Source organism: Tupaia chinensis, unplaced genomic scaffold, assembly GCF_000334495.1.
Source record: "Tupaia chinensis unplaced genomic scaffold, TupChi_1.0 Scaffold000605_1, whole genome shotgun sequence".
In the NCBI taxonomy this organism is placed as follows: Eukaryota; Metazoa; Chordata; class Mammalia; order Scandentia; family Tupaiidae; genus Tupaia; species Tupaia belangeri.
In genome coordinates, this window is record NW_006160123.1 from 1669766 (window position 1) to 1684659 (window position 14894).

The 14894-nt window shown below is 46.9% G+C and overlaps 1 protein-coding gene across 1 annotated transcript in view; it reads right to left on the bottom strand.

The window, feature by feature from the left end:
- The window catches only part of MAPKBP1 (mitogen-activated protein kinase binding protein 1), a 60699-nt gene that overhangs the window by 19277 nt on the left and 26528 nt on the right, over positions 1-14894 (bottom strand). Inside the window, exon 3 of the mRNA XM_006158660.3 lies at positions 7152-7243. Within this exon, the coding sequence (XP_006158722.1) occupies positions 7152-7243 (92 nt within the window). The remainder of the gene's footprint in view (positions 1-7151; positions 7244-14894) is intronic.

Consider the following 14894-nt stretch of genomic DNA (forward strand, 5'->3'; position numbering starts at 1 on the left):
ACACATGCCGGGCATGAGTTTTAACCCACCGGATCCAGGACACGAACCGCGGTCGACTACGTGGGAGTCCAGCGACACAGCCATTACGCTAACTGCTGGTTAGCATCTTAGACTCAACAAGCCACTTGAATATGCAAAGTGCCCATGTTCCTGGGAACCCCAGACTTCTGATGTGACCAGATATGCCCAACAGCCCTGGAATGCATGAGTCCCATCACCCCCTCTAGCTCTTTCTAACTTTCCCTATTTCTCTTTTTTCCATTTTCTGCTTTCTTTGTTCCTTTTTCCTTATTCTTTTCTCCTTTCTCTCCTTCTCTCTGTTTTTAATTTGCTAGAGGATGTGTGCACTCACTGGAGAAAGACAGAGAAACAGAGAGACAGAAAGACATGAGAAATCACCCCTGATGGGGAATGGTCACACTGCATTCCTTCTCCACTCTCCTCTCGGGATTTTGGGCATGCATGCACATGCACCTAGCATGTTTTTCAAGCCGCAGGGTCCAGGATTCTAACCGTGGAGTCAGCCATGTGGAATCCAGCCACCCTAACCACCATACCACCTGCTAGCCCATCATGAATATAATTTTTTAAATGACAAAAACAAGATGGCTTTGAATACGGTGCCACATCACTGGTGAACAGGCACGTGAAATTATCGCAGTTACAGTGAAGAGTCCACAGATTCAGATACTTACATTTTTTAAAAGAATTATTTAATTTTATTCATTTATTTTAATTTAACCAGGAAGGAACAGAGCGAGAGCAAGAGAGAGAGAGAGAGAGAAAGTAAGAAAGCAAGCTGCCAGGTCAGGACTCGAACCGCAGTTGGTCAAGTGTGAATCCAGCACCTTTAACCACCATGCCACCAGCTGGCCCTTTAGATACTTAGAGTTTAATATTTATTCAGTTCATGAAAAATGATACCCTCCTCCCCAGCCTGCCACCATCATGAATGCACAGTCCGGCAGGTTTTCAGGGGCTGTTTTTTTCTGAACCTTCCTACAAAGGAGGCCCTCCAGAGGCTCCTCTCTCTAGCAAAGGCTTCTGGTCTGACTGCTTACAGCTACCTCCCTTTCTGCTTAGCTACAGACGAAACATGGCAAAGGCCTTGAGCCGACTGTGGATCTAACTGAACTGAGTCGACGCATACTCCAGCCAACCATATCCAAAGTTCCTTGTGTGCCCAGCTTGTTGAGGTCCTCTCAAGAGGATGTTTTAAAACACACCAAGGAGCCTCCTTGGTCTTCCTAAGCTCTGAGCAAGCTCTTCAGTCAGCTAGGAAGAGGAGGGTGGGGTGCAGTTTGCATCAGTCTTTGGCCCTCTACCTCCACGCCCCTTGACCCTGCCCAGTAGCAGTGCTGGCTAAAATCCTCAACATAACAAGGGCTGGGCTGAGTTGGCCTGGCCCAACCAACCGGCTGAGTCCCTTAACTCAGGACCCAAGGGTGCAGAGATTGCTCACCATCTCAGTGCCTGCCAGCCTCAGCCCGTAAGAGTCACGTTGTGGAACGCCAATGCCAGGTACTGGCCCACTGCCCAGGATGGGCCAAGCCCTCAACATTCCCCTGCCCCACACAGGTCTGGGCCTGCTGCCGTCACCAAAAGCCCAGTATCCCCGCAGGACCCACCTCCTACCACTCTCCCACCTCCAGAAGGCAGAGCCAAGTGAACCCTGGGATGAGCTTTGAATGAAGTGCACACAGGGAGCAGGACACAGGAGGTTAAGCAGAGCCCCTGTATCTTTACATTTCTTCCAGATCAGGGAAAATCCGAGGGTGACTGACAGAAGCAAAGACCATTCAAGCTTCGCTCAAATGTCACCCTCTAGCCCTATTCATCAGTGCGATTGCACATCCCCCAGTTCCCAGTACCCTTTACTGCTATGGCTTTTGCTTTTCCCAAAGCACACATCAACCTGTAATATTTTATATAATTCACTTGTTGGGGGGGGGGGTGTCTACCTTCACACACTGGATTTCCAGCTCTGTGAAGCTGGTATTCATGTCTGATTTTTCGAAGTCCCTAGAGCCTAGAAGATAGGCACTCAATACATACTTGTTATGAGTGACTAAATCACACCAACTTGTAATATTTTATAAAATTCATTGTTGGGGGGGGGGGTGTCTACCTTCACACACTGGATTTCCAGCTCTGTGAAGCTGGTATTCATGTCTGATTTTTCGAAGTCCCTAGAGCCTAGAAGATAGGCACTCAATACATACTTGTTATGAGTGACTAAATCCTAAATCCAGCATCCTAAATGCCGAGGATCACTTCCCCCGACCCCAGCAGACTTGTGAACTAGGACCCTGGGGCAGGCCCACAGTTCTCCCACCTGGAGACATTTAGCACCCCCTGCTGCCCCAGCGTAATATGAAAGAATAGAAAGAACAGTAGGGTCAGATGGACCTGCCTGTAACATACTGTGCATCCTCTGTGAAACAGAAACAATTACATCTTCCTCACTGAACAACTGTGAGAACTGACACAGAGAACAACTGTGAAGTAACCGACACAGAGCTCTCAGCCATCTTGATGGATGCCCTGGTGCCCCAGTAACAAGGGCTACCCAGGGGGTCAGGATAGGAGCCCCGACTATGGTATTCCATATAGGACTTGCTAGGTATCGGGGATTCCTTAGGATCCTCAACCAGGTGTGGAATTACAGACTGTCCCAAAAGGAAATCGTACAGTTTTAATTATTCTGAGAGATGAGTCTAGGATGTTTCCCAGGGCATCCTCAGTTACTTGGAATCTAATGTCTTCCAAATAAATCACCTCTTTAGGTCAGGCATTGAGACTCACGGGTGCCTCTGTTTGGGGGAAGTATGTAAGCCCCTCCTCAGAGGACGGAAAAAGACCAGGTGCTGATAACACTGAGTCCCACGGCTACCGGGTAGCTCTCAGCACGCTTCTCTGCTGCCTGAGGACTCCAGATATATTCTTCTCCTGGACATTCTTCTCCCAGTGAATCTCTGGGAGCTATAAAACTTACAGGCAGGTTCACAAGGCACTGTCCAGCCCCTTTTTGTCACCCCATTTACTCTAGTTACCACAGTCACTGCTTCGCTCCTCAAACCCGTGAGCTGTCTCCTCTCTTCCTTAATGTCTCCTCACCTGAACACTTAGGTGTTAAATCCTCCCATGGTGGCTCCTCCGTGTCAGTCAGGTATCGGTCCTATGACCTCCCACCGGCCCTGAGCACCCTGCATCACAACTGTTCACTTGCTCTCCTTTCTATCACCTTATTTTATTATTTTTTAATTGCTAGAGGGTATATGTGCTCTGCAGAGATACAGAGGGAGGGAGAAAGCACCACCTTATCCGGTGTGGTCACACCGGAATCCCTTCTCTTCCATTGCTCCACCCTGTCGGGATTTGAGGCGCACACATACACGTGCCAGAGTGTTTTTCAAACTGCCGGGGTATAGCTATGTGGGATCCTGGGTCCTCACCCACTAGGCTGCAGGACCAGCCCTACCCTGTTTTATTTTTTGGAACACTGCTGACTCTCTGATATGTAGCTCACTTATTTCTCTGCATGCTTATTGTCTGCTCATCCTTCTTGCACCTGAACCCCACAAAAGCAGCGACCCTGTGTCTTATACACTTATCTGTTCCCCATGCCTGGACCAGAGCAGGTTTTCAATAAGTATTTGCTGACCATTTGAGTACATGCATCCATGAACAGTTTTGGGTAGAACCAAGGGGTGAGATATGCAGGGCAACCTGAAGAAAAGCCACAGTGGGGACCAACATTCACCCCTACGTATAACTCTGTCAGGCACCAAGTCCAAGCAGCCTCTCTTCAAAGGCCCACTGGTCTCTCTACCACCCCACACATTCCCTGGCAGACGGCCACTCGGGGCTTGCCTCGGAGAGTGAGAAGGTGGTTCTGTGTTCCGTCAGCTCAGATGTCACTAGGACACAGTGCAGGAGAGCCTGTGGCTTCACACCCCGTCCAATGCCTTGAAGCTGAAGCTCTCTGCACAAATTCCAAAATGGGCCAGGTCAAGCAGATGGAGGGCTCTCCGCAGAGCTGCATTTCCCACTCCTCCCCCCCACCTACAGCAACCAAGAAGTCTCTTAGCTGAAAGGTTGGCCCAGCCACTTTGTTAGGACACTCCTCTCTCTAGGGGCAAGGAACAACCCTGCTCTGAGTACTCATCCAGGCCGCGCTGGCAATGGGGCCACGAGAGGCCCATTCTCAGGGCTAGATGGCTCCACAGTGGAATAGAGGCTGTGCCAGGTTCCAAGCCCCTGAACCCTCACCACCCCACACAGGAGAAAGGCCCAATTCAGTTAAGGGTATCAACTAAACTGAGTCCTTCACAGAAGCTGTCTAGGGCTCACCCTGGCACCCTAAGGTAGGGTGGCTTCAAGTGTGAGAGCTAAGGGGTGGGCTTCCTGGGGGGAAAGGAACTGCAAAGGGAGAATTCTGGAGAAGAGATGCAAGAGCCACTACAACGAGGGGCCTATGCTCAGAGACTCCACATTCTTAGCATGGAGTCCCAACCCACCTCTGCCTGACAAACACTCCCCACCCTCCTTCCCTGTGCTGTTTCATTTCCTTTCAGAAAACTTTGTTTTGGTTTGATATTTGCCTCTAGGCCTCTGGGAGAATTTTCTGAGTTGTGTTTCTCTTCTTGTTTCTAGGATACCTGAGCTGGCTCCTACAGCAACAAGTGTAGTAGGAATGACAGTGGGGGGTTGGGGATAGTGTCAGGATTTCTAGATAGGAAGAAAAGGAAAACAAAGAGGGAGGGCGAAAGATCTGCTTAGACTCACACAGACTTTGGGTCTTCAGCTGCCCCAGAAGCACTTCAGGGAGCTCCAGCACAGAGCACAACTGTAACACCCAGAAAGATGTCATTTACAAAGAACAAAGTGCAGGTCAGGGAACAGACTAGGGGCACTGACCAGGGCTGGCCCTAGCCAGCCACACTCAGAAAACCCACTACAGGTTACAGTGGGGAAGCCTCCCCACACCAGCTAGAAAGGTAATGACTCCCAGGCACATGCTGTGGGCTGTGACCTGCCCATAAACATAAGCACACACCCTGAAGGGTGCAATGACTGGGGTGTGGGGAAGAGACAGGGAAAAGGGCTCCTGCTCCCCGGGGCAGGGACACAGGGCTCAGCATGCACCAAGCAGCACCCCGGGCCTTTCCTGCCTCTTCTACATCAGCCCCACCTCCAACAAGAAGGGACCTGGCTTTCCCAGGCAGACAGGCACGAGTGGAATTCCCCTGAGGCGGGCTGCACTGGGTTGTCCAGCAACAGAGGTCCTTTCTCCACTTGCTTCTGGAAGGGAGAAGGCTGCCGGCCCAAGCCCTGTCAGGAAGAGCCAGTGCAGCTCACATAGCACCCACCCACGCCAACACACACAGACACCTGACATCAAGGGCCACTCAGAAGAGACACTGACCCCAGAACCTAGGGGCAGAGGTCTTCCCATAAATTGGGCTCTTCTCATTCATATGACAAGTAGACAGTCTAGAGGAAAAGCAGCTTCCAGAAATGAGCAGAAAGTCTGATCTTCCCCCACCCCTGCCATTTTAAGCATCGGAGCTCTGCAGTCAGATGACTTTGGTTCGAACCCTAGTGCTGGCACGAGCTATGAGACCTCGAGCACAATGCATCTGTGACATCACTGCATCTCAGTTTCCTTCTCTTAAATATGGGGGCGATAATAGTACCAACCTCACAGGGTTGCTCTGGGTATTAAATAATTCATGTAAAGTGTTTAAAAATTGCTTGGCAAGAATAAGTACTTGAGAAAGGTAGCTTTTTTGATGGGATGATGAAATTTAGCAAATCATGTATCTGGTACAAAAAGTATGAATGTTGCTATGGAAATTAATTGGGGAACTAGGTATTCTCAAGCTGATGGTGGGGTAAGAAATGCAGTGGCTTTTCTCATCTTCATGTGCCTGTGCTTATCAGCAAGGAACAGAGGCTGCCAGAACCAGAAGCAGGAGGACTCTGAGCCTCCTAAAGAAACACCTCTACAGAAACCAGGAGAAACTACAGTTGGGGCTTCTCCTTTGTAGGAGCAGGGCAGTGAAAGGCAGCAAGGGACAGAAGAGCACCAGGCCATCCCCCACTTCTCCTTCATGCCATTGACATCTCTCAAAGTGACTAGGCAGCTGAATACTCAAAGCAGTATTACTCATAATAGCTAAAAAATAGAAACAACCCAGATGTCACCAACTGATGAATACATAGAAAGTGATATATCCATATAGTGGAATCCATAAGAAAGAATAGCGTGCTGATAAATGTTACAACATGGATGAATGTGGAAACCGTGCTAAGAGAAAGAAGCTAGTCATAAAAGGCCAAATACTGTATGATTCCATATACATGAAGTGTCCAGAATAGGCAAATCTATAGAGATAGAAGTAGATTAGAGGTTGTCCACAGTGGGGGGGGGGCTTGGTGGGGGTGGAGTGACTATTAATGGATATAGTTTCTTTTTTGGGGTGACAGAAAAGTTCTAAAATTGATTGTGGTGATGAATGCATAACTCTGTAAATACACTAAAAACCACTAAGTTGTGTATTTTAAATGGGTAGATTATATGGTATATGAATTACATCCCAATAAGGATGTTTTTATTTTTTTTTAGAAAATAAATAGGGTGCATGCACTCGCCAGAAAGACAGAGAGATAGAGAGACAGCAAGGAATCACCCCCTAGGCGGGATGGCCACATCGTAATCCCTTCTCCTCCATTCTCCTCTTGGGATCTTGGGCATGCATGCACAAGCGGCCAGCGTGAGTTTATGCCACCGAGTCTGGGACTCGAATCATGGTCGACTACATGGGAGTCCAGTGATATAGCCATTACATCAACTGCTGGTCCCTGTTTTTACAGTGGTAGAAAGTAATTACTGAAGATAGCGCTGGGAACCATGTGCAGTGTAATGTGTGAGCTGTCTGTGTGGGCCAATGGCTAGGGTGGTTGCCAAAAAGCAAGGCAGGATAGCAGCAAGTGAAACCCAACAAAGAACCTTTACCTGACCCTATAACTCCTTTACAAAAATATACCAAAACATTACCCTGAATATACCAAAACCACTGCCCACCCCAACTAGTCTAGCATGGCTCTAAACTCCCAAGCAAAGAGATCTCTTCCAAGGCACTTACCCAGCTGGGTAGGCAACTAAACCTGATCGGGGGTCACAGGCAAGTCCTCTGCCTCCAGACACTGTTATTCCCAGCACCTTCTCCAAGGTCACCTGTTGAAGCAAGACAGAGAAGTGATGTGTTATAGCTGGGGTGGATTTGGGAAGGAGGTGCTAAAGAGGCCTGGGCCTGTCATGCAGCACCGACTCCTCTCCTAATGCCCCTATCCTCAAGAGAATGGCTACGACTTCTCCAAGTTCTGATCTGGCTACAAACCTCTTGATGGCATGAGAAGCAGCCAGTATTCATTGCCTGCTTTTAGCAGGGCTCAGTCTGCTGGTACCACGGAAAGAAAATCAAATGTAAAGCACAGCTCATGGCCACAGAAGACCAAGCATTCCCCCAACTCAGGAAGTACCATTTACAAGCCAGCGCCATGGGTCTCCAGACTGGGTTCTCGGGGCTACGAAACTTGGGGGAGGTCACTGATCTGCGTGCCTTGGCAGGCATGAAGGAAAGGTCATTCTGGTCTATGAAGGGCCAAAGAACATTAGGTATCAATTAGGCGACACATAATATCCCTGATCTTCACATTCCATCACGTTCTGCCCCTCTATCAGAGGGCTCCAGCTCCTACATGCCTGCCAGTTTGTACAGACTATGAGCCTAGGAGGCAGCAGCATGGCTTAATGCTGTGTTTTGCAAAGCACAGATGCTTGAAGTACTCTAATTATTATTATTAAGCCACAACTCCCACAGAGATGAAAGGTAAACATGAAAACTGCTCAGAGATTCAGAGAGGATACGGCCACACAAGACATTCATCACTCTGATCATCGCTATTGTTACCCACACTGCCTGCGGCCCCCGGGATCCACAATGAATTGACCTCAAATTAATTCTCGGTCTTTCTGCCAGGTGATGCTGCATGGGATTCCGATTGCCCTGTAACCTCTTGCTTGTCACTCTGCTTCACCCCCTGCTACACAAGGTCATGCTTGCCATTCTGAGTCTGAGCACCTCTTATACTCTCTGGACTCCTTGCACTATCTCCTCAGGGATGTCCTCGTTTAGCCTTGACTTGGAGAGATGAGCTTCTGAATGCAGAACGGCTGAGTAAACAGGCTAGACTGTACTCTTCTCTGTGAAACCTTTGACTCTGAGGAGAGCCCTGAAGGCTCTAGGAGGGTCAGGTGAACCAGAAAAACTTAACGGGCATTTGTACTTGGGGCAAGGTGGTCTACTCCTAGTCCAGGTCAGTTTCTAGAGATGGGAAGATGAGAATAAACAGTTTTCAGATCTTTCCTTCTCTCTCTCTGTCCTAACCAGAGCACTAAACGGTGCTCCTAGAGGGCCTATTTAGAGTCTCATCCCTGAGGACAATTTTAGTTTGAATTAAGTTAGAAATAAGTGCCCGGTAGTGGCCAGAGACCAAAATAAGTCTCCCAAGACATTACAGTTAAAGCCTATTCCCCAGAAAGGCCCCCAAGAGTTTTCTGTGTTTCCCAGGAATGCGGATTGGGAATTCCAACATATGTCTATACACTGGGCAAGTTTAAGTGCTGGCACCAACCCACAGCCACATGGCATGCACCAAACTTAACAGTTACCATGGGTCTAGCTGAGACACTAAACCTTGTATGAATAAACTAACTTTAGCCATACATTCTTGGTGGTTTGCCCAGGCTTGTGTGTGTGTATGTATATGTTTATTTTTTTTGCTATTGGGCATGTGTGTTTGCCAGAGAGACAGAAAGTGAGAAATCATCCCTCGGGGGGATGGCCACGCCACAATCTCTTCTCCTCCATTCTCCTCTGGGGGTTTTGGACATGCACACACATGTGCCCAGGGTGAGCTGCCAGGTCCAGAGCTTGAACTACAGTCGACTCCATGAGAGTCCAGTGACATAACCATTATGCCATCTGCTGGTTCTGTTTTGCCCTAACTTATGCCTCCTTCCATGCTTTTCCTCAATTTAATACCCCTGGCACACAGGCACCTGATACTGCCTGGAGAGCACAAAATCACCAGGGGGATGCTCAGTTCAAGTCACCACGCCCTCGTGCTGGCCCTGTGTCTCTCCCAGAGAGACGGATACTCAGGAACATTTCTGCTGCAACTCCTGCCAACTGCAGAGAAGAGCGAGAGCACGAGGCCAGCATTACCCAGATGGATGGGAGCGGTCACAAAATCAAGTACAGTGAGCTAAGGGGCTACATGACTCTTATTCTCTTTGAGCTAATCTGATTTAAGGCAAATTGTTTGGATTCAAATTTGCATCAGTTCCATCCCTCCACTATGTTTCACACTGGTTCCAAAGAATCAGACCAATTCTACTGGTTCTCAGCTGCCCTTCCCTCTGACAGGAATTTGGGTAGGTGTTTTGTGGGTAGATAATCCAGTTCCACAGAGAAATAATTCTGAAGCTAGCCTGGACTTTTCAGCAGCAATCTAAAGCAGGAAGGAGACATGGGTTACTCAGACATTAATGATCAGCGTTTAACAAACTTTTGACAGCAACTCACAGTAAAAAATACATTTAATATCATGACCCAGTTTATACATACATATTATATGTATGCCTGTGCATAAAGTTGAAGTAAAAGTGTCATAAAACAGTACCTATTCTATTGCATGGAATATACTTTATTTTCTTTCTTTTTATTGCCAGAGGGTGCATATGCTTGCCAGAGAGAGAAAGAGAGACAGAGAGAGAGAGAGAGAGAGAGGGAGAAAGCACCCCCCGATGGAGTGTGGTCATACCTCATCCCTTCTTATTCACTCCTCTACTCTGTTGGGATTTGGGGCATGCACACACACATGCACACATGCCTGGCATAGTTTTTTGTCTTGTTTTCTTTTGTTTTGTTTTTAAGAGATTTTTGCTATAGGTCATGTGTGCTTGCCAGAGAGATAGAAAATGAGAAATCACCCCTCAGGGGGGATGGCCACGCTGCAACCCTTCTCCTCTCAGGATCTTGGGCACACATGCATGCCTGGCGTGAGTTTAAGCCACCAGGTCCGGGACTCAAACCGCGGTCTACTACATGGGAATCCAGTGACATAGCCATTACGCCAACTGCTGGTCCCAACTATCTGGTATAGTTTTTAAACAGGCAAGTACAGATTCAAACCATGGTTGGCCATTTGGGATCTGACTCCCTTAACCACTAAGCTATAGGGCCAGTCCAATATACTCTATTTCTATTATATTCCTTTTCATTAAAAAATAATTCTGGGGCCAGCTGATAGAATGGTGGTTGAGGTGGTTGGATCCCACATGTTCAACTGTGTGGTTGGAGCCCTGGGCCTGGCGGTTTGACAAACACACTAGGCACGTGCATGTGCAGGGTGAAAATCCTGAGAAGAGAATGGAAAAGGGATTTTGGCGTGGCCATTCCCCCAGGAGTGATGTCACTCTCCCTCTCTCTCTGTCTCTCTCCAGTAAGCCCATGCACCCTATAGCAAATTAAATAAACAAACAAGTAACTCAGCCACAAGGTGGTATGGCAGTAATATAAGTGGCCCTACATAGGAAGGTCCCCACTTCATGTCCCAAAGCTTTTCTGGACATACAGGGGGCACATGTACATGCCTGTGACCCAGGTTGGCCAAGACTGGAAGTGGATCATGACCTAAAGACACTGTGGGGTGTACCTCCCAGTTTCTCTCTGTCTCCTTCTCTCATGGAATAAATAAATAGACTTTAACATAAAAATATAATAATTCTTGTCTAATAGAAAAATAATAATTTGTTAATATAAAAATAATAATTTATCAACTCATGACCTATAAAAGAACTGGAACCTCTAGTTTGGGAAACCCTGCTACAGACAATCTCTTTCAGGAAGGGCTGGGTGACAAGCTCTGATCACTGCCACCTTTGTGTTCCTTAGTCATTTTCCTCCTCATCTCAGAACAGTGAACATAACTCTGGACTAGGAAAGCCCCATGGGCAGGAGTTTGCCTGGGCTTAAAGCTTGGCCTATTTTCAAAGGATTTATGGTTTTTGGCTTTTTCTGACTTTCTAAGCAGCTATCCAAAAGGGAAAAAAGGCAGCTTCCTTTGGCTCTGTGGAGGGGGAGGAGCAGGGGAAAACATTCAGGGGCATCAGCTGGTTTTTATTTTATGTTCTTAACTCAAACCAGCTTCCTGTTTGCAGGGAGGTTTCAGGCTGAGCTCCACTTTCAAAGGATCTGTGAATCCACAGCTCCAACATCTAGGCTTATTTTGCAAGGCTTGACCACGATGGACTTTATAAACTGTCTCCCTCTGATAACCTCCTCCTGATCTTCTCCCTCCAAAAGGTGGTAGGTGTCCACCTGCCCTGGAAAACAGACAAACCTGGACACCCCTGCAAATGCACCACCACCAGCTCATGAATGCTGACTGTGCACAGTTTTTCCCACATTTGGGGACAGCACAACACTGGTAGGCTGAATGACCATGACGGGAGGACTTACCCACAGAAATCAGCAAGGGCTTACACGCAGCGTTTTCCCTCTCAGAGAGCCTGTGAAAGCTAATGGTGTACCACTGGGCTCAAGTCCCATTAACTCTCACTTGGACTGTCTGTGACTCCCAAGTGTTTTTCCTGCTTTGGACCTTGTCCCTCAGTCTTTTCTTAACATGTCAAGTCACAGTGATCCTTTCAAAATATAAATGGGATCATATCATTACTTTACTTTTTCCATGGCTTCCCATTCCCCTCAAGTTCAAATCCAAATACTTTACCCAGGTTTACAAGGCCCATGAACCAATCCAGCGCTGGCTGAGGCTAGAGGCAGATTGCAGCATCGAGACCCGGTTGGAAGTATAGGCGTGCAATCACTCTCTCTTTCAGAAGAAATAAATAAATAAACGTAGGGACCAGCAGTTAGCGTAATGGCTATGTTGCTGGACTCCCACATAGTCGACCACGGTTTGAGTCCCGAACCCGGTGGCTTAAACTCACGCCAGGCACGTGTGTGTGTGTGCCCAAGATCCCAAGAGGAGAATGGAGGAGAAGGGACTGGGGTGTGGCCATCCCCCCTGGGGGTGATTTCTCGCTTTCTGTCTCTCTGTCTCTGTCTGTCTGGCGAGCGCACACGCCCTATAGCAAAAACCTCTCCAGAAAAAAAAAAGAAACTCATGCCGGGCACGTGTGTGTGCATGCCCAAGATCCCAAGAGGAGAATGGAGGAGAAGGAATTGCAGCGTGGCCAGCCCACCTGGGGGGCAATTTCTCGCTTTCTGTTTCTCTGTCTCTCTCCGTCTGTCTGGCGAGCACACGCGCCCTATAGCAAAAAAACTCTCCAAAAAATAAATAAATAAATAAACAAACTTAAAAAAAAAAAAAAAAAAAAACAGAGAAAGCCCAGGAAAAATGGAGTATCTCAAAAAAAAAAAAAAAAAACCTAAAAAAAAAAAAAAAAAAAAGACATGAGTAAGTTCTGGAAAACTGGAGTATCTCAGGCTAACAGAGTTCTCTCCATAAAGTATCTAAAGCTGACTGTGACAGAAGGACCAGGTCCAGTCGGGGGTGAGCACAGAGCTGGATGGCACAGGTTAACACTATTTTCCTAAGCTGACTGTTCACGTTTCTATTCAGCATTTCTTTACTGAACATCTTAAATGCTGCATAGTAAATGTTAAAAGGAAAGAAAAGATATGGTAGAAGACATAGTGTGGGGCTCAATCCTTTATATGCAGTATCCTCCTACTAATATAATTCACATCCTCTCTATCCTCAGGCTGACTTGTTGACACTCGCTGACCCAGCAATGTGGTAGGAAAGGGTATGAAGAACTCAAAAATATGTTTTTTGCTTTCTCACTTAAATGCTTATAAGGTTGCACACCTCTATAATGCTCTGACATGTCTTTTATTTTCTTTTTTAAAGTTTGCTATAGGTTCCTATGCTCACCAAAAAGAGACAGAGAGAGAAACAGAGAGAGGAAAAGTGAGAAATCACTCCCCAGGGGGACTGGCCATGCCACAGTCCCTTTTCTTCCAGGCTACTCTCAGAATTTTGGGCACACACACACACACACACACACACACACGTGCCTGGCATGATTTTCAAGCTGCAGGGTATGGGCCTTGAACCATGGCCAGCCATATTCGAGTCCACCACCTTAACCACTATATCACCTGCTGGCTCATGTTAACATTTTAATTAAATGTAACTCTATTGAAAATATCTAGTGAGAAGAGTGACACTATTTTACATTTTTTGCATTAAATATTTTATGTATTTTACATTAAATTTTTTAATGTCTGGCTTAATAGAAGACAGCTGGATTCTCATATCTGCATCTGCATTCAATCTGTTGCAATGTTATTCTAGCTGAAGTATATAAAGAAAATTTGGAGCCATCTGGATATGTAGTTGGAAAAGGAAATTATGGGCCCCTCCTATACTCCTGGGGAACCCCAGGAGCTCTCAGGCCACAATCTGAAAACCAGAGCCCTTTCTGAATACTATAGCATCATTCCACATAAGGAAACAAGCACATTAGGGTCAGAGTTACTGTCACAAGCATCTTTTGAAGAAACTGAGACAGGGAAGAATCCCTATAAGATAGCTGTCCTCAAGTTTATGATGTGGCCCAAAGTTCTAACAAGAACTTCAGCTCCAAACCCTCAAGGCCCAAATGCTAATGACACAGCACAGAAGATACACACTGTTTACAGATGGGGACCCACTGCTACAGACAGCTGGCACCCTGACACAGCCAGAGCCCTAGGAACACTGCTTCAGGCACAGTGAAAGTTCAGAGCTAAAACAGGAGCCTCCGCTTTGTACTCTGCAGTGGTCCCCTCACATCCCAAGTGCAGCCCAGGGGCAGGGAGAATACCCATTGTAACCCAGCGTCTGCCTGGGCAGGTGGAGAGTGCTGAGATGGAAGAAAACCTATACCAACCTGAAAAAAGGTGTCACCTTCCCCCTGAAGCAAGACTCCCGGAGGGCAGAAATACTGCAGGTATACTGCAAATGCTGGATACACACCACTCCTAGCAGGAACTATTTAGGGCAGTATTATATCCTCCTGAGAGCAAGAAGCAGGCAAAACCATCCTTCTCTTTAATGAGATAAAGGCCCAACTTCATAATGGCCTATTCCCAAGAGAAAATGAAAGAATAAAGTCATGTGTTTAAGTGCTCTTCTGGCTCTCATTAAAGTAGATGGAAAAAACAGGTGGCGCGGAGGTGACAGATAGGATGACTCATTCATACTAGATAAAACAGTGTTTTCTCATCTGAAGACTGTAAACTAATATAATGGGATTTGAAATCAACTTAGTTGGTAATAAATAAATAGAACAAAAAATAGGCTGCATGGTATATAGGAAGGGTAAGTATTAATGGTGAAACTTTTGTTTCGGGAGTATGTTTATATGTACTGGGTTACAATGTGAGATATTTCTTAAGATGGGTTATTCTCATAAAAGTTTGAAAGCCACTAGGATGCTACAGCTAAGGTGCTAAGCTGAAGAATACACAAAGCCTGCCCTTTGCCCTCAGAACCCATCAGGGAAGAGGAACACAATCCAGTATATGACGAGAGTCATAAGAAAGACCTAAAATGCTCAGAGGAAGAAGGGTGATGATTTCTGAACAGGATCAGGGCAGGGAAACAAGGAAGCTTTCTTGGAAGGTGAGATGATATATTGGCTGGGCCTCACAGTGGAATAGGGCTTTGACAGATGGGAATACAGAAAGAAGGTATTCTCAGCAGAGGAAGCCGTGTGAGCAAGTCTGGTGGCAGGAAATAGCAGGGCA